This window comes from Cygnus atratus, chromosome 3, assembly GCF_013377495.2.
Source record: "Cygnus atratus isolate AKBS03 ecotype Queensland, Australia chromosome 3, CAtr_DNAZoo_HiC_assembly, whole genome shotgun sequence".
Lineage (NCBI taxonomy): Eukaryota > Metazoa > Chordata > Aves > Anseriformes > Anatidae > Cygnus > Cygnus atratus.
Window position 1 is genome coordinate 104225136 of NC_066364.1, and position 23437 is coordinate 104248572.

Below are 23437 nucleotides of genomic sequence, written 5' to 3' on the forward strand. Positions count from 1 at the left end.
TAAGTGTACAAGGCAGAATTCCAGTGAGCTAAAAAATCGTGTATCTGTGTAAGTAAAGGGACGGCATCTTTTATTTTTGTAAATAAACGTTATCTGCACAAACACAAAGAAGCCCAAAATATTTTTCAGATGTTGTGCTTTTAGATATTGAGGTTTTTACAACGAAGTTAGAGCTGAATTCTTGCTCATGGCTGGATATATTTTACTTGCAAGGAGTAAAACAGATTTTCTAATACAAAAATTAGAAAATGACAGCCACTGAGAAAATACTTGGTGTTTGAATTGCACAGTCAGAATTATCGGTGATTGTGTATTGTTATAAAGGCATTTATTTTGAATTGACTTGCTGCCTTTAAAAAGTAATCTTACAGTCTGGGAAATATAAAGGGATTATGGGAACATCTTATTTGTGTTTCTTAGATGGTTTGACAAAGCATCAGCTGCTGGAGGGTCTAATCCTGAAAAGACTTGTACTACAATGCTACACTGTTTAAAATCCACTGACTTCCCCATACCCAGTGCTTCCTTGTGCTTGGTGCAGGCTTGGGAGCTGGCTGGCATGTGCCAGAGTGTGCCATGGGTGTTGGGACTGATGGGGACCTTAGGCATGGGAACTAGGGCCTGCACTATACCTAAAATATTGCTCATCCATGTAGCGGAGCAGCATAGTTGCTTTTTCAGCAGTAGGTTTGGTCATTGTCATCCTGAAATCCAACCATTACAATGATCTCCTCTTGGATGAAGTGCAGAGTGTATGTAAGTGTGCGGCCCCTCTCTCTTCCCTCTGCTGCTCACAAAATATGTCTCTTAATGTTCCAGATGAGGTAGATGAGCCTGTGATGCACCAAGAGCTACTTTGGGCTGTGATGTTGTCTGAGGTTTTATGATAGGTGTGAACATCTCAAAGCTTTGGAAGTAAAAGGGGATCAACAGGTGGCAATGTCTCTTGCTAAAGGTACACTTGCTGTTCTTTGATAGAAGTCTGTGTTTTTTTTTCCTGTGCTAAGTTGCCAGTACTGGGTACTCTGCTATAAGTGGTATCCATACGCACACTATCTGTCCTTTCCCATGGAACAAATAAATCCAATGACCTTGGGTTTTACATTATGGGTATAAAATCCTTAGAGAAATTGTTGTTTTTTAAAGGTATATTCTAATTAAGGGGTGGATGTTAACTATTATTAGAGAAAAAGAGAGAGAAAAAAAAAGGCATGCATCTTTATTGGGCTCTGTGTGCTGACTGAGGTCACATAAACTGAAGCAGCCTTACCTCTGTGCCATCACTACATAACATGCTTGTAAGGCATAATGAACCACTTACTGTGCATATATTAATATGCATATCCTGTGAGTCAAATCTCGGGGGAGTTGGCCATCCGTTTCCCACAGACGATGTAGTGCTTCTGTTTTACTATTGTGACTATGCATAAAAGCAGATTGTGAGCTCATAATGGAAGAATTCACAAAAAAAAAAGAATTTGGGTGTTGGTTGTAAAATGCCCGAAGCACACCTCACTAGCTGTTTCATGTGAATAAAATATTTATGTGCCCTAATTGAACTTACTCCATGACATAACATTTCTTGTGTTATTTAAATACAACATTGAAAATGTTGAAAATTGAGAAGGCACATCAGTACTCCAATTAGAGCAGAAGCCATATCCATAAATTTGCTTAGCAATCAGCATCACACCAAGTATGAATTTGTTTAAATTAGTGTTGAACATTCATTGGAATAATTAGGCACTGACTATTTTTTCAAGTGAAGTTAGAAAAACACAAAAAAGTGAGAATTATTTCCAGTAATAATTTTGGCTGCAAATGGAGATGACAATTGGGCTATCCATTAGCATGTACTCATCAAAGAGGCAAAAATACCAGTTATAACAGACTATCTTTCCATTTTCAGTTTTGCTGCTTTATTCCAACCACTGCATAAAGTGCGTTTGAAATTCTTGCTACTGTTAGCAGGAGCTACTTATGAAAGATTTCTTCCAGAGGAGAGAGAGGCAAACCAGAACTTAAACTGCAGCCTTGTCCTTCCAAAACTGCTATCTGTGATGGAGGTCAACGAGATTGTTTCACTGAACTTTTATGTTGTTTGAAGGACATCCTTTACATATCAAGGAAATAAAAGGCAATCTATTTTTTTTCACAAAACATGAAGTGTGTTTTCAGATGGGAAGAAAACAGTGGCAATCTAATGATGTGTCAGTGTGACTTGAAACTTGGTTTGAAAGTTGTCAAGACAAACCCCAAGAGGTAAAGGTAATGACATGTTAAACACTACTGGTTTCACAAGAAACTATTCCTTGTAAATGTTCTGTCCTGAGCTCCAGCAGAAAGAGAGAATTCATGCTCATGGTCTTGTTAATTTCCACTTAAATTTTAATTCTTATCTGCAAGATATTAGTACTTGGATCAGGTGAACATGTTATCTCCTCCCTTCTTGCTGGAGGTCTGAGCAGTTCATGCCTGTGCAACCATTTCTCTCGTTTATGGCTGGCTCACAGAGAAGTCCTGCAGCTCTCTGCTGCTTGTGAACACTCTTCTCAGGCTAAAATAGCAAAAGCCCAATTTGGGGTACCGGAGCTGAGTTACAGTTTGTACTGCCTGTATAGCTGCTCATCAGGCAACTGAGATGACTGGGTGTGAGCCAGCAGGGATCACTGCTACTGCTCTGGGGGAGGATGCAAAGAGGGGTGAATAAAGAAAGATGAACTTGCAGACCCTAAGTTAACTTTCTGGCTGTCCAAAAATAAAACTATAAAAAAAGAATTAAGACTGTAATATAACTCCCAAGTTTCCTGAAAAAAAAGTGCAATCTAGTGCAGTGTGCTTTCATTTTCTTACTCTGTTCCTTCAGTTTCCTTCTGATTTCTTGTGCTTCAGCCTATATCTGGGTATTGTAGGTATCTCCTTTGTTTGTGAAGAAATACCAGGAAAAATTGCACTTCATGCACCTAGTGCAAGTTTAGGGTTTACTTCATAAAAGAAACAGGCTGCTGTGGGGAACTGAGTAGAATCGTACATTGCAAAGGAGAGGAGATAGTTGCTCAAGCCTTGCAAGCTTAAAGTTTCCATGAGAAAGCTAAAGAAAGAGAAGGAGGGACTGTGAAAAACTAGTTTCAAATCTCCTGTGTCCTCTTGGCTCATGTATTCATGCACATGGGTGATGAATGCTCAGATAGTAATAGAAGGCAGAAGTCTAGGGATTTGGAACTTGCTTTTCATGTATCTCTGAAAAACACTTTGGCTACTGAATATGAGGGAACCGAAAGCCCACCCCTTCTCATAAGCTCTCCAGTGAGACACAGTTCAGTAGCCAGGCTCTGAACACTGTTGTAAACTGGGCTTGATGAGTCAGGTGAGTTTAGGGATTTTTATGGAGTTTAGACACAAGGTGGGGGGTCCCTGTGGTTGAGTCACGTCACTATGTGGGGATATATGCACTGCAAGGAATGGGGCGATTGGTAGAAATCAAGGCATGTGCTTTCTTTACATCCCTCTGAGGCTAAGGAGAAGGTTTTCAAGGATCTCAGGAGTAATGAGGCACTGGACATAATTGCACACAGTAGCAATCAGATGTCCAAATCCCTTGGGAACCCAGTTCTAAAAGCCAATCCAACTTCCCCTGATGTCAATAGGAACTGCAAAGGGTCCTACAATGCTCTTCCTCTGGGGTCCAGTCTAGCATCTAGATCAGATGAAGGCAATAAGAAACAGTAATGTGTAAATCAGAACTCAGTGGACTCAGAAAAGTGCAGCAATAGCAGAACAGGTGTATGTACAACTCCATATTACTTCACATTTCCCAGGCAGGAGCAGGTAGTTTGAAAACAATTTACAAACATTTAAACATGTTCCTAATCATAGCTATAATTCTTATTCTTTAAAAGCAACTTACTGAAAAAATAAAGCCCCTTAATTTGCTATTTTGCTATCATAAAAATGTATCTCCTGGGCTCACAGAATGTTAATGCATTTGCACTCAGTTTTATAACGATAAACCTAAGTAATTCTGCTGTAATAAAGCCCATCTGCCTCTACTCAAGCTGCACTTCATGCAGCGGGTTTCTCTTCAATGAGTCCATGCAATGGCAAAGGTACCAAGGTACAATCCTAAGAGTGGTCTAGCTGCAAAGAGACCGCAGCACACCATACATGCTCTTAATAAACTAATTCATAAATCATAATAATTAAAGAGATCTATCATTGGAGATAGTTCTGTGGGAAAGAACAAATTCTTTTGGCTCCCTGCCTCTGCTGTTCCCAAAGATGGCCCCTGTGGCTCTGGAAGTCACCTTCCTGAACTGGGTCTTTGAGCTTTCCCCAGACCATGACCTGCACCTATACATCCTGCTTACAGTAATCTTTCAGGGGGCTTCAACTTAGCATGACCAAACACTTTGACCTTTGTATGCTTCCTCAAAAGGCTGCTCAAACGTAGCACCTGAGACAGAGTGCACACACAGACACATGCTGCTTTGGGGGTCTCTGTCACCAAGGAAGCTCCTGCCAGATGAATGCCTCTTGAACACAGTCTCTGCCACGCCAAGTACTCTTAAATAGGATTCTGTATCAGGTAGATAGAGAATGCAAACATCATTGAGTGTTTTTGGCCAGATGCATCTTGATAAAAGTTGTGACTACATTTATGATATGAGAGCCACATGGGATGGTCTATCTGCTGCCCTGATTCCTTCTCCTTTAGACAAAATATACAGTCACTGCCATCCTTCAGCTGGCAGTCTCAAGTGTGCAAAACCTTCATTTAAAAGTCAGTTTTCCAAGGTTAAATTCTGAAATGTTTTGCACTCCTACAAGTTAAAAAGAAAACAAAATGAGGAAGAACCCAAACACATACAAAACACAGAAACACAATAACTATATGAAACTCCACAGATGTATTTTCAAACATTTCTAATATTCCTAGTCTGTTTCCATCAGCTTTTTCATTATTTTTTCTCAACAGCCAGCCTAGTAGTCATCACCTTGCCTAAGGCTTCAACCTTAAGTTGTATTTCTTGCTGAAATATACAGAAGCCTTCGTATTATCTTTACATCCTTAAAGATGTGGCACAGAACAGAGAAATGATCCAGAGCTTTGGAAATAGTTATGATAGAAATCTGCAGATATTCCTCTGCCCCCTCTGTCATGGTAAACTACACACTTAGACCAGGTTTGCTTAAAAATGCTTCTTTAGCAGTTTGGGCTAGTACAGATTAAATATGAGTTAAAACAGTAGCAACAGTCTTAGGCCAATTTATGATTTAATATCAACATTTTGGGAGAAGTCAGCTTCTGGGGGATCTCCAAAGCAAAGCTCTTTTGTATAACTTTCACAGTCAGGTTTGTGGAAAACAAGTACAGTGCTGGGGCCCATGAAGAAATTATTTGCATGATCCCCTGCAATAGTATTGTAGAAGTAAAAGATACAAATTTATGACAACAAAGAGAGCCTACATTCACTTTAGCAGACTATTTCATGTAAAAGTAATGTAATTAGTAAACAGTTTAACTTATATTTCAGTGGTAATGCAAACATTTGACACCAGAGATGAATACTGTCTTCTCTGGTATGTTTTCGCTTATTCAGTAGGTAGGAATAGTTTTGCACATTTTCAACATGCTTATTCTGACTGATAATCCCCTGACTTTTAATAGTTAGGTAGCACATAGTGGTTCAAACAAGACTAGCTGAAAAAAAATCATTGACAGTTAGGGGAATTCAGTCAATATGATCCTCTGCCGTTGAGGTCAATAGGATTATTGAAGTGAAGCACAATCACCCTAAAGCTGGTATAACTGCAGTCACCTACATGTATGTTATATACAGGCCTGGTATGAGGAACTGGTGAAGAACATCAAGTACAAAGTTCAGGGTCAGATCCAGACTTCAACAAAGTGAGATACTGGTTTAGCCAACCCTTATCCCCCAAGTTTGAATCTGGAACTGAATGTGCCCAGAATGCATTTTAACCCAGAGTTTGGGTTGAGGTTATTTTCTGAGGAAGATGTTGGTTTTGGCAGCATCATAACAATGCACACCCTTCTTCTGAAATTGCATCAGATTCTTCATCAAAGACACCCAAGTCCCTCCCACAACCTCTCTGGGGAAAATCGTAACATTACGGTAAATATGTTACTGCATATTAGAGAATACATAAAAACTTGAGAAACCAAATTGCTGGACGCCCAGTGAATACTGTCTGTTTCTGAATTTAAAACTTTCCAGTAGTTTACAGTGATAATTCCTCCTGAAGTCATCATTTTTATTAAGGAAACAAAAAGGCATTTCAAAAACTCTACCTACGATCACTTGTTTCTGCCAAGCGGTTGTTCATGATGGCTAGAGCACCCACCCCTGCAGAGAAACCATTTTGTCTTGTATTGATACAAACGTTTCTTGGGTAGCCATTGGCCGTCTCAGACAGCTGCTTTTGCAAAATGGCCAGGGAGACTTTGTTTGATGCCATGAGCTCCCGCATGGAGATCATCTCACCGGAGAGCCTCCTGCCTTCAGTGTCACTGTCGTACTGTCCATCAGCGTCCATTGAGATTTTATGCCGACGCAGGCGTGCTCCTGGTGTGATGGCGTTGCGACGTCCAAGGCGGGCACTTGATTTATGGCACTTTGGGCAACATCTGCATTCAAATTTTTTCAACACCCAGTTCAAGAGTTGCTTGATCATAATTGAGATGACATTAAAAAGAGAGTATATGCAACATACTCCCATTAATATAAAGATGAAGTTTCCAAATCTGTATAATCCCTGATTTTGGTACACAGCATTTTGGCTGCTTACCAAATCTCCAAAGCCAATGGTGCTAAAGGTGACAAAACAATAGTACAAGGAGTCAATGTAGTTCCATCCTTCCACCAACGTGTACATCGCAGACGCGCAGCAAGAAAGGGTGATAGCGAAAATTCCCAGAATCAGCATCACATGGTAAACTGATGGCTTCCACCCGATGAGGCTGCCCACCCCAGCCATAGCTGACCCCCTTCGGAAGTTGGGAGGTAGGAGACCACTTCTTCGCAGCTGTCTCTCATGGCAAGCCTTCATTATGAATGCCAGGAGAGAGATAATGCGCTCCAAGAAGAGGTTGAAGAAAAGGATAGTCCCGGCACACCCAAAAAGCCCATAAACGATGAGGAATACTTTTCCAGCCACTGTTGCTGGTGTGGTCATTCCAAAACCTAAGGTGTGAAGATAAATGAGCAACATTAATGTCACAGTTTTTCATGCATGACCTCAGGATTTATGTAACTTATCATAGGTCTTGTCTCACTGGACAAAAGAAAGAGTGCTATTTCTAAGTTAGATTAGGTCAACACAAAATCGTGTAAGGAATGAAGATCCCCACTGTAAATTCAGGTGGAAAGCATTCCTGAGCCCGAGCCATTTTGTGGTGAGATGAAGCAATCAGGTCATCTCCCTGCTTCTACATGTGTGAACCACCATGGCCTGCTGAAAAAGTCTATTCAAAAGCTGTAAATCAGTGTAACACTATTATTATCAAAGGTTGATTACACCCCTGTGGCTGAGAAGATGGAAGTCTTCAGGTTGCATAATGGAAAACAAACAAACACAAAACTTCTCAAAGATTGAACGTTATTCAAAGAATAACGCCACTGTAAAGTCTAAATCAAATCCCAACAGAGCCTAGCCCACCTGGTACAATCGAAGAACAAAGGAAAAGCCACGATCTCATTTAATTCTGGTGTGATAGCTACATTGTAGAGCCACTTGGCAGGCTGGGAATAGTATGGTCCTGCAGATGGATACTTACAGCAGGGTAAAACACTGCTGCATAGTTAGACAAAACAAACAAACAAACAAATCACAGTATACAAAGTCTAGAAACATCTAGCAACACTATTAATTCTTCTCTTCTTTATAAGAATTGATTTTGCCATTACTCATATACCTAATTTTATGTATAGGCAGTAATGCCTTGTAGCTGTAGATGCTTAAACGTGCAAATGATGTAAAAGCAATCTCAAATTTTTATGCAAGTAAACACAGCAAACTTGTCCCACATTATTTGCTGATACCAGTCATTTTATGAAAAAGAATTGCATATATTTCATGAAGTATCTCAAAAAGATTCTTCTGAGACTTAATTCTGTAGGTATTACCCTTGCTACTGCTATTCTTCCCTGTAAAAATACTCACCAATTCAGTCAAAAACTGAATTCACATTCCATGAATAAATAACCACATATAATTAAAATGAACGGTTTGCCAAAAATCACAAGCTGAAGTTTCTTTACCTCATTGTTACATAAAATTGCTGAGCAAGTAATATATTCAGGGAGGTAAATATCAATATCAGATCACATCAGTGAAAGTTTGCTAAGAGTAAGAAGGGCTGTATTTAATAGATAATGCACACATAATGAAATCATTAAATCCAGTTTATTATCATTATGCACCTTTAAACAAAAACAAATAAGTATTTCCTATCCATAAACGAGTCGAGATTGCTGCTCAAAACCTATTTATTCACAAAATATGTGGAAGTGAAAAATCTGCAGAATAGTACCAAAGAACAAAAAAAATAAATAAATTATACAGAGGTAATTAGATGTTGTCTAGACCCACAGTCTCTCTATTTTCTTGTGCTGAAAATCTACCTTTCAAGCAGACTTCACAAAGCCTACCTTGCTGGCCCCAGACTCAATAAGGGTGAATGAGAAGTTTTTTATTCAGTTCCTCTTCTGTGGGGTGAAGTTGTTCTCTGGGTCAGTCTAGCTGCTTGCAGGAGCCTTCTGATTTAGCAATGAATATCCATTAGTGGTTGCCAGAAGCTGGGGAGTCTCCTGTGGCTGCCAGCTAGGACTACATGGCCAGCTCATTACAGAGAAGACATCTGTTAGCCCATGCCTCATTAATAAAAGTAGTTAAACATGTGCTTCACTGTAAGCATTGTGACCATCACAATCAAAATAAATGGGTTTATTGTCACACATATGGCTAAACACATTTATTAATTTAAAAAAAAATAGTGGCAGTTCAGATGGAATTGTAAATGCACTGATTTTTTTTAGTATTTTCTGGTGATTAGTCATGAGAGGCGGTATATATTTTTCATACATTTTGTTTAAGTAAGATTTCTGAAGCATAATATTACCAAAATTCACTATATAGCTATGCAAGATGAAAGGACATGTTGCTGTAACAAGAGCACTAAGGTATATATAAAACAGGCAGACAGTAAGAACAGGTAAATACAGCATCATCACGTGCTCTTTCAGCAGTTTGCAGCTAGAAGTGCACTCATGCACTCTTCCTACATGGGCTTCCTTTGTCAGTTGTGTTTGTCCCCTCAGCACCACTTGAATCAAGAGGGGTTACTTCTGGTATGTTCATCACAATACAGCTGAGCTCAGTCCCTTCTCAAGGCTCAGCACATCATGATGCCTGGATGAAATTAATACAGCCAGAATTGCCTGCTTCGAATTTTTCAGTCAAAGAACAACAGTGTATCTGGCATCATCTACCAGGACTTGTGCAAAGCATTTGACCCTGTCCTGCATGATATCCTTGTCTCTAAATTGGAGAGACATGGATTTGACAGATGGACCCCTCGGTGGGTAAGGAATTGGCTGAGTAGTTGCACTCCATTGAGTGTTCAATGGGTAAATGTCCAAGTGGAGATCAGTGATGAATGGAGCTCCTCAGGGGTCGCTATTAGGTCGCTATTAGGTCAATGGCAGCATTCATTTCCTCTCTTTGATGTCAGTCAAAGAGATTCAGTCAGAAAGCTGAATTCATATTCCATATGAATAACCTATGAATAACCACATATAATTAAAATGAATGGTTTGCCAAAAATCACAAGCTGAAGTTTCATCTCTTTGATGAAATGAATGCTCCCCAGACAAACAGAATTAGCAGAGATGAGTTGATAAAAACTCTCAGATAATGCTTATACTTCTGCAGTCTCTCATGGGTAAGTGCTGGCAATTAATGAGTCCCTTTCCCTGACTTGCATAACAAGTTTTGTGGTTACTATTCAGCTCATCAGGATTTCAATGTATTTAAGTTGGTGACTGAAGCAAGAAACAGAACTTGACAAACTTGCAAAGACGTATGTGCCTGTAGTATGTTTCCTGTTGGTCTTGCTTTTAAGATTCAAGGGGTGACAGTTTTCTAGTAGAGATATATTTACCCAGAAATGTTTTAACCAGGAATACTTTAGTCACCTGAAAATTGAACACAAGAATTCAGGGAGCAGGAAGTTTCCCAGCCTTTGCCTATAGCACTCCTGCCTCTCTCAGCCAGCCTCTCTCATGCAGGTGTCCTGCCATGGTACTTAGGTTATGCAGCAGGTGAGAAAACTGGCAAATCATTTTAAATCCCAGAGTATAATGGTACTTAAGTCATGAGGTTAGTATCATCCCTTAGTAATATGGTTATATTTAAAGGAATTAAAAAAAAACGACCAACCAACCAAACAAAAAAAAATACCACCAACAAAAAATAACAAACTGAACCCTAAAATTGTTGAGTATAACTTTCTAAACAGATGACTTCTCTAAATCAACAAAAACCCTCTAACTGGAATGCTGCTTCCAGGCAGAAAGAAGTTCATGAAAGACAAAGACCAAGCTCTTATAGGGCTGGTCCCCAAGATATATGTTACAGAAAAATAAACTAAAAGCAATCAATTTTATTTCATGTCTGTTCCATACTTCATGGTTTTCCCTAGTCTTAGTAGGTCATTATTGATTAAGATGTATACTGTATCATATTTTGTATTTTGAGACTAAAATTCTGTATTACGGTTCTTGTGTTCCTTCCCTTCATAGAACAGCTTGGGTTGGAAAGGGCCTTAAAGACCATATACATTTCCAATCCCCCTGCCATGGGCAGGGATGCCACCCACTAGATCAGGTTGCACAGGGCCTTCGACCACTTTTCACGTTAGCATTTCATCATTACTGTTCCTGACAGAATCTTACCTGTGAATTTCCCAGCTACCTCTCATTTATTCTATAGCGCCTCAACACCTAACATCCAGAAACAGTTGCCTTGGATACAAGGCCACAGCTTAGAGACAATCTGCTGCAGATGGAGAACTCTTCTGCCACATACAGCACTTTTACCCAAAGACTGAGAGTACCATGAGGCAGTTCTTCCACTTCAGCTGCGATTTTCCCATCAATAACAAAGGCCATGAATGAAAAAGTTACTTTCCTTAACATTCTTGCCAGCCAGTTTTATTAAAACACCCCACTTTGGGCTCAAACAATATACATATTTTTAGAGCTTTTCCAATGCCAAATTATTTGCTGTCAACATTACTGTACAACCACATTAATAATAATTAATAGGTAGGCTACTTCTGGCATCTCCTAGCTGTTTTGTAACTTCTGTAAAGTTCTTTCAACATGAAATTGCTCTCCCAAAACTCCAAGGTAAATAGGTGGGGAGGGATGCTGTAAATTTGCTTTGTGAACCAGTGCTGCACTTGGGGTGGGCTAAGACAAATCTTTTGTTTTTCCACCTCTTATATTCAGTGCACACAAATGTACATACATGCACCCTGCCCACTAGCTAGACACTGTGGGCAAAGATGTTAAATCTGCTCTGTATCCTTAAGGAGCACTATGATAAATTCAGTGAACATAGTGAAAAGCCAGCCAGGTCGCTGCTGTTGTTTCTCATTACATCTCTGCTATTGAAATATGGTGCTTGGTGCAATTGCTATTCAAAGGAATCCACTCTTGCAGAATGACGGAGATGATGAAAAGAACATGAAGGGGTTTCAAGAAACTGAGGACAATTATTAAAGGCTTTCTACAGCACCAATTTTATTCTCTTTACACGACTGTAATCAGGTTATTGATTGTCCAAAACACAGCTATGCGTAACAGGATTGAATTACTGAATCAGTTATCCTTAGTGCTTCTCTGCTGGGTGTGATTTAAACCACCACCTAAAAGGTCATGGCTAGGTTTTCACTCCTTTTAAAAACACACCAGTTTCTAAGAGAGTTAACAGATTTGTCATCCTCAAACACCCTAAGCTTCCTTACTCCCCCCCAAAAATGAAGTTGGCAATCATGATAATAAATAACTAAAAGGTAAAGCTAATGAACAGTTGTCATGGGGGACACCCATGCCCTACAAGGAACATGTCTTGTGTGTCAGATGTGGAGCAACGTATTTAGGGTGAAGGACGTGCTGGACCTGAGAGCAGTAAGCATGAGGTTTCTTTTGAGCACCTGAAGTGTTACCACCTCGACAGGACTCAAACGCATTGGAGGTGCCCCCAAGGAAGGGGAGAAGAATACAGCTTACAACCTGGCTGACTGCATACGTTTACCTTCTGCTCCCCACTGCAGGTTTCCTAAGTGTGTTTTACTATGCCGACACCTGGTTGAGCTTTCCAAGAAAGATTGTCAATTTCTAGTGAGTAGTCAGCAGGGACATTTAGAAGATCAAGTGGTATAATTTTTGTAAATTTGAGTGACAAGTGGCCCTTAAAAAATGTGTTGGAGCTTCAGCTTCCCCACCAGCAGCAATACTCCTGCTCTATTAATTTACCAGAAGCAGGTAAGCTTTTTTTGCGCATTGTACCGCACATTGCCATTTCTGTGTACACCATGAGAACTGAGGGCATACCAGAGACTAACCCCCCCAAAACCCTGCTTGCTGCTACAGGCTGTTATTATAAGTACAGAAGGAGGCTGATCATCTGCTCTTGCCAAGCTGCTTCGGCACAGAGCCAAGACCAGGAAGAAGCAGAAGTGTCTCTAAATCAGTTTTATGGTTCCTCGGCTGTGGCTGGCTGCTCCTCTGTGTACGTTGTATGAGCAATTGGGTATCAATTTGTGCTAAGCACCCAGCACCGCCAAACGAGCAGCAGCTCCAGGAGCAAGGCCTTGCTACGCAGCTCCTTTTCCTCCTGCCAGCATCCCTGGAGTTGGAACACCCAAGGAGGGTCTCAGGTTTAAGGCTGGAAATCTTTGGCAAATTTATGTTTGGGTTTTCTGGTTAATCCTACTGTATCATGACAGGGTTTCTAATGAGGGACAGAAGCCCTCTCCAAAAAGGAGACTATGGAGAATGAAGCTCTGAGAAGGATGGCTCCTGAAAACCAGGAGACTACATATTCAGACTACAGAGAAAAAGAAAGCCATGACCTACGGGCTGGCAGTATTCTTGCTGACTCTAAGTCCCTAGACTGAATAGGGATGGAAGCACTGTGCACCACCAGTCTTCCTTAATTTCTCTATTAACATATATGTCGTACATAAACTTTCTTCCAACGCATCGAGCAGTATGCCCTTTCTTTCAATAGAAGACTGAGTCCTTGTGAATTGACCTAACCTAGTCAGGAGCTGTTTCTCATGGCTGTCTGATGATCAGAATCCTCTCCCTGGTTTATTTTCTTTCCTTATCCTAATAGCTGTGTGAAAAACATTTTTGCTATTAGGTTTTCTGAAATTGCGGTGGTGTTAATAATGGAAAAATATAGCCCACACACTCCTGAGTTGTTTGCGTAAGTTATATTACTGTGGAAAAACACTTTCCTGCACTAGAGGCTAATGGTCTTTAAATCCTGCTTTAAGAGCTGTTGCAGCTGTATCAAAGCCTTAATCTCATTCCAGGTTGTGTGCAGAAGCATCTGTCTCAGTTTGCCATTCTGCTGAACCTCAGCTAAAGCATAGAGATTTTGACACATTAACACTATTAGAGGACACAACTCTGAATTTAGAGTAACTATGTCCAAAAATTTTCAGAAAAGGAAAGAATGATAAACAAGAAATATACACAGTCAGCTTCAGCACCTATGGATATACATAATGGTAGAGCTCATGGACTCCAAGTGTTGCCACTTCCTTTCCTCTCTTGAGATTTGTCAGCTGTCTGAAACTGTTCATGACTGCTGTCTCTGACCTTCGCACACTCTTCATAGTTGAGGATAAAATTCCATGTGAACATTGTTTCAAAAAAAGTTGCCTTCTCTTGAGATCGTAATTTTTCATCCTTTAAAGCTCCTTCTGCTCTTATTTCTCTCCTATATTTTTGAGTGTATATATATATATATATATATATATGTATTATGGACAATTGTGTATCTAAGCAACACCCTAACAGGAAAAAGCTTATGCTCTGTCATCTCAAATTGAGTGTTTCAAATATTAGCATTCACATTAGCTTCCGTTGTTGAAACTTGCATTTCAGATGCCTGTGCAGACCCAAGGTTGTAGAAAAAAATATATATATTTCGAGCTGCCAGGAAAAAAGGAATAATGGCATACAAATTTTGTTATATTCCTGAGATATTATGGACTTCGAAAGAATATCTGCATGCGTACTGCCACTCTAGAGCAAATACACCTCACAACACTTATCCTTTGAGGAGAATTGATTTTCACTCAATTTGAGATGACACAGCATATTAGATAGCATTATCAGATTTTCACAAGTGATCTTGGGTGTATGCCTTATTTCTCTACATGAGAAGTTTGATAAAACAGTGTGTTACTCCTGGGCTTTACAAGCTTCATACACGGGAAAGGTTGTCATATGCTTTAATCACTGGCTTATCTTTTGGCTGGATTAAAACAGAAAACTTCTAGATATTTTTTAAAGTTGCATCTCTTGATGGCTGTTTTAGCTCCTCCGCTTTAAAAAGAGTAGCCTATAAAGATGTACCTGTAAGGCAAAAACAACCTAAACATACAGGGCAAAATCTTTTACATTGTTTGGCCATTTCCCCCCAGAATTTATGTACAAACTTCTACAGTTATGATTTAATGAAAAAAAAACAACCAACCAAACAAACAAAAAAACAAACAAAAAAACAACACACACACACAAAAAACCCCAAACCAACCACAAACCAACCAACCAAACAAAAAACTGACAGACCTACATCACTTTTTAATGGTCCAAATATGCCTTCATGAGGCCCATTCTTCAAAAAGTTACAGCTGAAAGCAAAGAAACAAACTCTTAAGCCTCTTTTAGCTCAGTCAGGTCTCCTACTTCCTTCGTGAAGACACAAGACCTAGTTTTAAGTCACTACACTAGAAATACAGGATGATAATACTAACTGGACTAACCAACTATTTCTCTTTTTCAACTTCTGCATGTAACTCTTCCTTCTTTAGTAAGCATTTCCCTTAATTCCTTTTAAAGACAATGATATCAAACACCTTAGACACTTTATCAGCCACTTTTGATGTTATCCAGCATTTTTCTGGTCCTTTCAGCTCTGCCAGTAACAGTTTTTGTAAATTGACAAACTGTTTTACCATATTTTTTTTCCTTTACACTGCAGTCATTTCCAGCCCCAAAGTCTTAAGACTTGACTCTATACATACGTTGAGCACAAGTGATACTGGATTTCTTTTGTTTATCCTAAGGAGATAAATTTATTGCTTGCACAATAATCAGCAAATAAATGACAGAATATTTAATAATGAATAACCAAAAGGATTCTTTTAATTGAAATTTACTGAACTACTTTCTCACACTGTTCTCATATGGGCAAATTTCCCCTAATTGCTGTTTTTGCTGTGATTAAATTTGCTTGACTTGAGACTGAATGTGAACATTGGCCTATAATTTCTAAAGGAGATTTGTTATCAAGGTATTATTGCTTTTCTCATTTATGGGTGAGGAGCTCTTACTATGGATTTTTAAACATGAGTAATAGCAGTGCCTCACTCGAGTAATCCCCTACATTAACATCAAACCTTTCAATTTCTAATCTTATTTGAAACCAAAGCTTTAATTACTTGAAAAGGCTACTAATGCTTTGCCTCATCTAATGTAATTAGATTTAATTTTCTTTCTCCTTCTCTTTGTTTGATTGAAGAAAGATTGCATTTAAACCTTCCAACATCTACAGCTCTGTGCACTGCTTATTGCCATCAGCAGACTCATGTGGCTCAGGGAGGTGCATTACCTACAGCAGTGACATGTACTAGGAAGTACTGACAGTGTCAGATCTGCATATGCGATACAGACCTAGTGTGCCAATAAAATGAGTAAAGTGGGATTTCCTAAAGCTCTCTAGGTTGACCTACTATTGACTTCAGCAGAAGCAGGCAATTGAGGAAACATAAAATTAAACATATTTGATTTGTGTGGATTGCTAGGCAATTGCCCCTTAGGTTATAATTTTTTAAACTTAAATACTTCTATTCACAAAATGTTTTAATATCACTTTTAAGATGTATTGGGCTCTGAAGGAGTTTTACCAGCATGAACACTATTCTTTGTCCTTGCCTACCTTATCCCAAAATGCATTCAGATATGCACTTGGCGCTGAGACTTTAGGAAAACCATCTCTTTTCATAAAGGTAAGCAAGCTTCATATGTATCGTAGGTAGAGGCTATGTTTCCAATAAAAACAAGCTGTCTACACACAAAAAAATGAAGGATGAAATGTTCCAAGTTGTATCTCTGTTGCTCTACCCATAATTGCTATTACAGCAAGCAGTAAAATTCTCAGTGACTTCAATAGCTGCAAAGGTACGTTAATAAAGCAGTCAGTAATGAAGATTTCCCGTAGTATTTTCTAGCATAACACCTGGAGTTGTTATTGTTACATGACATTAATTGCCAACAGATCTGTCCTATAATTCTTTTTCTTTCCTGTTCACAATGAAGAGCAATTAGTTTGCATAAAAGCAAGACAGAATGCTTGCAAAAATGACCCATCAGTAAATGTGAGAAAAAATGGTGGAACATGTATGTTCTGTGACAAATAGAAGACATCCAGAAAAGGGAGAAATATTTAGACCGAAAAAAGAAACGAGGGCCAATAGCAAGATTAACAGTATAGAAGAGAGACCAGGGTGATTAGGAACAGAAATATACTGTAAAGCTTTACTTTCAGCTTGTTTAGTAGATATTAACTTGAAAGGCTGCAAAGATGCAAAACAAGTATTCAAAATTTAATGAAGTAAGCAAATCATCAGTAGTGGAGGGCTTGCTAATTGGGAAGGACAGAGCAGAAGCTGGAGGAATTAAGAGTGCTTGCTTGGGTGACAGGGGAGTATTAGGTAAGCTCTAACTCCAGGAAAGGGGGAGTATATCCAGGGGAATGACAGAGGAGAGGAAACAGGGATGGCAGAGGCTAGGGGCTAGATAGGCTCCCCAGGAAGACAGTGTGCAGCGTTTCTGGCAGCGTTTGGATTTATTAAGCCATCAAAGCACAGAGCAAGTACATGCAGGTTAGGGATACTGCTACCCAAAGGAACCAAAGAATAACAAACTGTGATTTGTTTTTGCCCTGAACCTGACCACCACACAGTAAGTCAATATAAAACTTCCCCTGATATCTGTGATGCAGGACCATATCTCACATCACGACGAGTAAATTCTTTATTTCCTGATTTTAGGGAGGGGCTTTGTTTTCCTGGTGACTGCTCTGAGGTGCTGTGGGGCTTGGCATTCAGACCCCAGGTTTCAGTGCTCCAGCTGGGTGCCACAAAGCCCAGAGCGCACACAGTGAAAGGGAGCTTGGAAGTGCATTCTGGTGTCCCCTGATTTAGCGCCTCCAGCCATGAAACAACAATCAGATCTCTGCTGTACTGATGTTGGTTCATTTTGGTACAGTGTTTTCAAACATAAATACTCATTTTTTCTGTGTATCAGTCTTACTTGATAGGTCTGTAACTTAACATAGGTTAGTAGAGACTAACCCACTCCCCTGCCCAATTTAGAACATTCTGAGCCTGGCCAGAGCACTTCAGAAAAGTTGTACTGAGGCAGGGGTGATGGGAGCACAGTGGTAGCTTTCCACCACACATCCACGATACCCTACTCCCACCCCACTCCTCCTGCCCAGGACAAAGGCAACCTGGGCTTTCCACTGACTGTGCAGGTAAACTTGTGCTTCTGCCTTGAGAAGTACTGAGATTGATTAAAATAATACTTCTGAAAAAAATTCATTCTTTTTAAAGGGCTTTATTGAAAGTGCTAGGGTTCCTCCCCTTCTACAAAACAAACAAACAAAACCAAAAAAAAACCAAACCAAACCAGAAACTAACAAATGTCAGATCAAACCCTTCAGCAGGGACACCTCAAGTCGCCCACATAATTGCATGGATGTTCTCCAAGTACAGCTTCCCATAGTCACTGTCAACTGCAAAGACACAAACCAATTACTTTGAGTGCTTGAAGCACTCGAACCAAATCCACACATTCAGGAAATTCCCATCAGTAGTGCCCAAGGAAGTTAATGCTTCCGTGCAGCTATGGGAAGTAGAAAACATTGCTATGAAGCCAGGTCTTCATCTCAGGAAAATCACTGAGGAATCACTTATGTCCACAGAAGTAGAAGGGAGGCGATTCTCTCCCCCTCTACTCCGTCCTTGTGAGACCCCCACCTGGAGGCCTGAGCTCAGCTCTGGGGCCCCCAGCACAAGAAAAATGTGGACCTGTTAGAGTGGGTCCAGAGGAGGGACACAAAAATGGTGAGAGCACCTCTCCTACGAAGAAAGGCTGAGAGAGCTGGTGTTGTTTAGCCTGGAGAAGAGAAGGCCCCAGGGAGACCTTACAGCGGCCTTCCAGTACCTAAAAGGGGCCTACAGAAAAGCTGGAGAGGGACTCTTTGTCAGGGGGTGTAGTGGTAAGACAAAGGGGAATGGCTTTAAATTAAAAAAGGGTAGATCCTAAACAAGGTGAGTGCAGCTGCTGGGAGCTTGGTAGCTAATAAAAAATACCAAACATTTCTCATTATGTGGCCTCCCTACATGTGGGTTCATTTATAAGGCGAGAGCCTTATCTCTCACCTCGCTTCAAGGCTGTCCCTTCGCCACCTCTCTGTGATAAAAGTGAAGAAGAGCGTGCCCCATCACTTTGGATGGAGCTGTCATTTTACAGGATACATCATGGAAAAAAGAATGGATCCTACTCACGCCTGTAGGGCATGCCCTAAACTCTTGCAACCCTCACACAGCTGTACAGAGGGAAGATGTGAAGATCTTCAATCCTTTTCCTCATAGTGGCCTTTTCTCAAGCACACAGATATGTTTTATCTCAAAATAATCCACCTGCTGTAAGGGTGCATTTTAAAAATCTTATGTTGAAAATTTTTTTTTTTTTTGCATTGGACTACTTACTGAGTTTTATGCTTGGCGTGGATTTATCTAAAACAATTTTATCACTTCATTTTCCAAAGGATTTTGAAAAATGTATTTATGCATTAGAAGCTTAAAATCTAAATTTCATAATGAGCTGATGTCTCAATATGTCTTCATAGGTACGTACCTAGTGTTTATTCTAACATTTAAGACAAGAAAAAAAACCTGGGTAGAGCCTAGACTCGTGGACCAAGAAATTCAGGGCTTCAGACATTCAGAAATTGCCTTATGTGCTAAGCAGAATGTGTATGTGCCACTAGAATACAGGAAAATCTATAACAGATTAGGCTAGGCTTTGCGACATTTTACCAGGGAGAAGACTTGTTTGAGTTACACTTTGCTTTCAGCCTTTAACAATGTGCTGGGAACTATTTGTGATTTGTATTTGGGGAAGGAAAAAAACATCTGAAAAAAAAAGTCTACTGCCAGTTAGACCAATGAATCAAGAATATATTTCACCCAGCTGCTCCTTAAAGAAATCAGAACAAAAATACTATCAATTGAATACAAGAAAATACCTTTTGAAGAGCAAATAAATGACTAAATAAATGGTGTAGACTGACAGCAAGCAATCTGAAGCTAGTCTGAAAATTTTTCTTACATAGTTCTGAAAATCTAGACATGTTTAATGAAAAATAGATTTGGCATTTCATTATTCAACCACAAACAATGCAATAATAAAACATGAATGCCCAGAGTGCTATCAAGAGGGTGTTTTATGGACTATAAGTCAGTCACTTTGTGGGCTATTCAGGAAAATGCTGAAATACTAGACTTAACGTTTCATGTTAACTCTCTCATTTCTTGAAGACCTCGCTAATGTGTCCCTTACCTGGGGGCTTGGGGCTGTGTCTTGTACTCTGTGTAATTATGCAAGATGCAGAGCTACAGCCAAGGTAATACAAGAGATGAAGCACCTAACTGGAAGCAGAGTAGAACAAAAGTCCTGCCCAAGAAGAACGGAGGAATCAGCCCTTGTCCCCAGCCAGGTGGAGGCCGGCTACTTCTCTCCAAGCCACACACCTGAAGAAAGATGGGTGGTTTTCCCTGTACCTGCACTGTGCAGATGGGATGAGGGAGTGGAGCACCTGCTCAGGAGCACCGGACTGCATCACAGTAAGAGCTACGGACAGGAGAATGAGGGCTTGAAAAGGCCCGGTGAGTTTTCTCTAAACTGGAATACTTCACAGATAAGAGACAGAGTAACCCATGGGTGATTTTACCTTGACAGAGATGGCATCTACTTTTTGTGAAGCTTTCTGATGTGTTGCTAACACAGACGCGTGTTTGGCTGAAGTAATAAAGCTGCTTTGACATACGTAGCTGATGAAGCAGTTGGGGAAGGCAAGCTGTTTTGACTCTAAATGTCTGGTAGTCCTAGGTGAAGTTAAGTAAAGACAGCTTTCTCCTTGTCAATGAATTGTGACATGAACACAAGTGAAATTGCTCTGAACCAGGATAATAAGGTACTTCAGCTGACAGTGGAATCAAAGATAGATCAGATAGCTAGGTATTTAATCAAGCTGGCTCAGAGATGAAAGGGACTATAAAAGAAAGGCTTTAAAACTACTTCCCTGGGTGACACGTTGATGTCTACCACTTAGTTTCTCCTTTGCTGGCAGCGTGAGCAAGACAGCTTTCTGGCACATTTCACTGAGTATTTTTGTTGTTGTTTTTTATTTTTTGCTGAGCCAATGCAATGAACAACAATAGATGTACACAACTGTGGTAGAAGAAACCTAGTCCATGAATAAGAAGCTGACCCCACCATGGGCTTTGCCTCTCTTTACCAGCTGCAGCAGCCTGAAGAGGCAAGAGAAGAGGAGTAATGAAATGGGGTAGCAGCTCCTCTTCTGCAGGTGCTGTGCACATGGCTGGGAAAAGCAATGCTGGGATGCAACGACCTCGGGGTGCAGGTTCTCCAAGAGATGCTGCTCCTGCTGGGACTGCTACACCTCTGGCACCCTGCAACAGCCTTGGTGGTGCCCAAAGGCACAGCCCAGTCTTCGCTTCCTGCTGCATCTCCTCACCAGGGCAAAACTTTGCTCTACCACAAGCTCACTGAAATCACAGGAAGCCATGTGAGGAATCCAGAAATAAGAACTAGCAGGACGTATGCCAAGAGAAAGCAGTACCCTGGTGAATGCTTGGCAGAGTCGGGCCTTTGTTGTAGCTCAGGAAAAACAATCTTCAGTCTCCATCTTGCACCCGAGATACACACATTATTGGCTATAAAGAGAGTGCAATGCCTTAGGTTGTACTGCAGGAATATGAGAAATACAGTACTCGCTTCGCCCATTTCCAGCTGTCAAGATTGCTGTAAAATGCTGCTGAGTTTTTCATTCCCTTTGTGCAGGTACAAATGATTGCAGACAGAGCAATGAAGTGGAGACACAAACAACTATTTGCAAATGAAGAGGAAACATTTTACATTTTAATAGCCACATGTAAGAGAAGCTGGGGTTTGAGAAGAAGTGAACAGATCTGCAGTTAAACATCTCTGCTTGCTATAGCAGGTGTAAGGACAGAGCAGCTCCTGTTAATATATTGACCATTTTTTTCATCCATTCAGCTTAGTAATAATGGTCTTTCAAAAATATGTGTTCCTTTGATAAAGAAGGCCTAACAATGTTGAGTTAAAATGGTGTTTTAATGACTGGATTATCGAACAGACTTGAAGAGGAAAACTTAACTGGATTATTCAATGCAAAAAGTAACAAAACTTGACAACGTTGTTATAGTCATCATCACAGCTCTATTACAGAGCTTAGTCACTATTGATAAAACATTTTCTGAACGAAATGAAAGTGTGTGCTATAATGAGCTGTACGTTTCTTTCTTTTTAATAAACACAAAGTATGGCATTTTTGCTCCGCAGCCCCAGGACAATTGGCTTGTTACAAAACTTAAAAACTGGTAGAGCGAAAAGATCAGCATGATATTTCTGCAGGGACACAATTTCTAAAAGCAATTCTCCAAGCCATAGAAAGCCAGAAACGTACTTAAACCAGATCTCCCACACGACAGTCCTCAATGGGGCAATTTCAGAGTCAAACAAAATTCCGCCCCCCCCCCCCCCCCGAAACCCACTATTTGCTCATCAGGCAAATGTCTAAGCACTGATGGGACACGCGCGATTGCTGTGGCCAGCGATGTACTGGGAATGCATATTATTGTACGGCTACAAGACGTACGGGTTGTAGATTTCATGCGTTTATTCATATCGGTATCTTAACTTTATCAGCACTGAAAACAAGCACCAAGTCCGGTGGTGCTGCCCCGCGGGCAGCGACCACCCAGGCCCCCCGGGACGACCCGTGGCCGGACTTTCGGGTCGCTGGAGCCCCGAGGATGCCCGAGGGATCCCCGGGGGATGCCCTATGGATGCCTGAGGGATGCCCGGGAGATGCCCGAGGGATGCCCGGGACCCGGCGCGACCCGGGCGCGGCGCTGAACGACCCGGGATAAGCGCGGGGCGCGTAGGAGCCGCGACCCCCGGAGGATTTGGGGGTGCCCCCCGAGGATTTGGGGTGTCCCCCGAGGATCGGGGGGGCTGCCCCCGGTCGAGCCCCGGTTGCCAGGGCAACGCGGCGCCGCCGACGGCGGTCCCCAAACTCGTGTGGCGATAACGCCGGCCCCGGGACGCGGCCGCAGGGCTCCCCGGGCGCGCCCCCGCGCCTTGCCGTCGGGGCGGCGCTCACCTATGGTGGAGACGACGGTGCCCACGAAGTAGAAGGCGCCGGGGAAGTCCCAGCGGGGCCGCAGGGCGTCGACGCGGATGCCCGCGGCCATGGCGGCCTCGTAGCTCCGCAGGAAGGCGCGCAGCTCCGGCAGGCTGATGTTGAAGATGCGGCTGAAGTTGTGCAGGGTCCGGTTCCAGCGCAGCTGCGCCGCCGCCTCCGACGGGCTCTCGAGGGCCGAGAAGACGGTGGCGCCGGCGCTCAGGTACGCCGCGATGAGGGCGGCCAGCAGCAGGAACCGCCCGTTGTCCTCGTTGAGGGGCGCCAGGCGCCGCCGGCGGCAGCCGCCCGCCGCCCCCCGCGGAGGCATCACCGGCGGCGCGGCGCGGCGGGGGCCGCGGGCATGCGGGGGGGAGGCGCGGCGCGGCGGGCGGCGCCGCCGCAGGGGCCGCGGCTTCGCTGCAGGGGCCGCGGCTCTGAGTCATCCCCCGGCGGGGCTGCCCGCAAGGCTGGCGGCGGAGCCCCGGGGCCGCCGGCCTCGCCCGCCCGCCCTCAGCCCGACGCCGCGGCCCGGCGGCGGGCGGCGGCGCCCCGCGCCCCCGGGGCCTCGGGCTGCAGCGGCGCGGCCTCG

The 23437-nt window shown here is 41.9% G+C and overlaps 1 protein-coding gene across 1 annotated transcript; it reads right to left on the reverse strand.

The window, feature by feature from the left end:
* Nucleotides 1-4988: 4988 nt before the first annotated feature.
* KCNK12 (potassium two pore domain channel subfamily K member 12) lies at nucleotides 4989-23176 on the reverse strand. The gene is made up of 2 exons (XM_035563598.2): nucleotides 22828-23176; nucleotides 4989-7205 (listed from the first exon to the last, which is right to left on the reverse strand). Exons 1-2 carry the CDS (start codon nucleotides 23174-23176, stop codon nucleotides 6310-6312), a joined length of 1245 nt encoding a protein of 414 aa, XP_035419491.1. The 3' UTR covers nucleotides 4989-6309.
* Nucleotides 23177-23437: the final 261 nt, after the last annotated feature.

Bases quoted from the DNA above. Each gene is read 5' to 3' on its own strand.
- KCNK12 (XM_035563598.2), bottom strand. From the start codon at position 23,176: ATGCCTCCGCGGGGGGCGGCGGGCGGCTGCCGCCGGCGGCGCCTGGCG. The intron at 7,206-22,827 runs GTGAGCGCCGCC...TTCACACCTTAG, and splicing joins CACCGTCGTCTCCACCATAG to GTTTTGGAATGACCACACCA.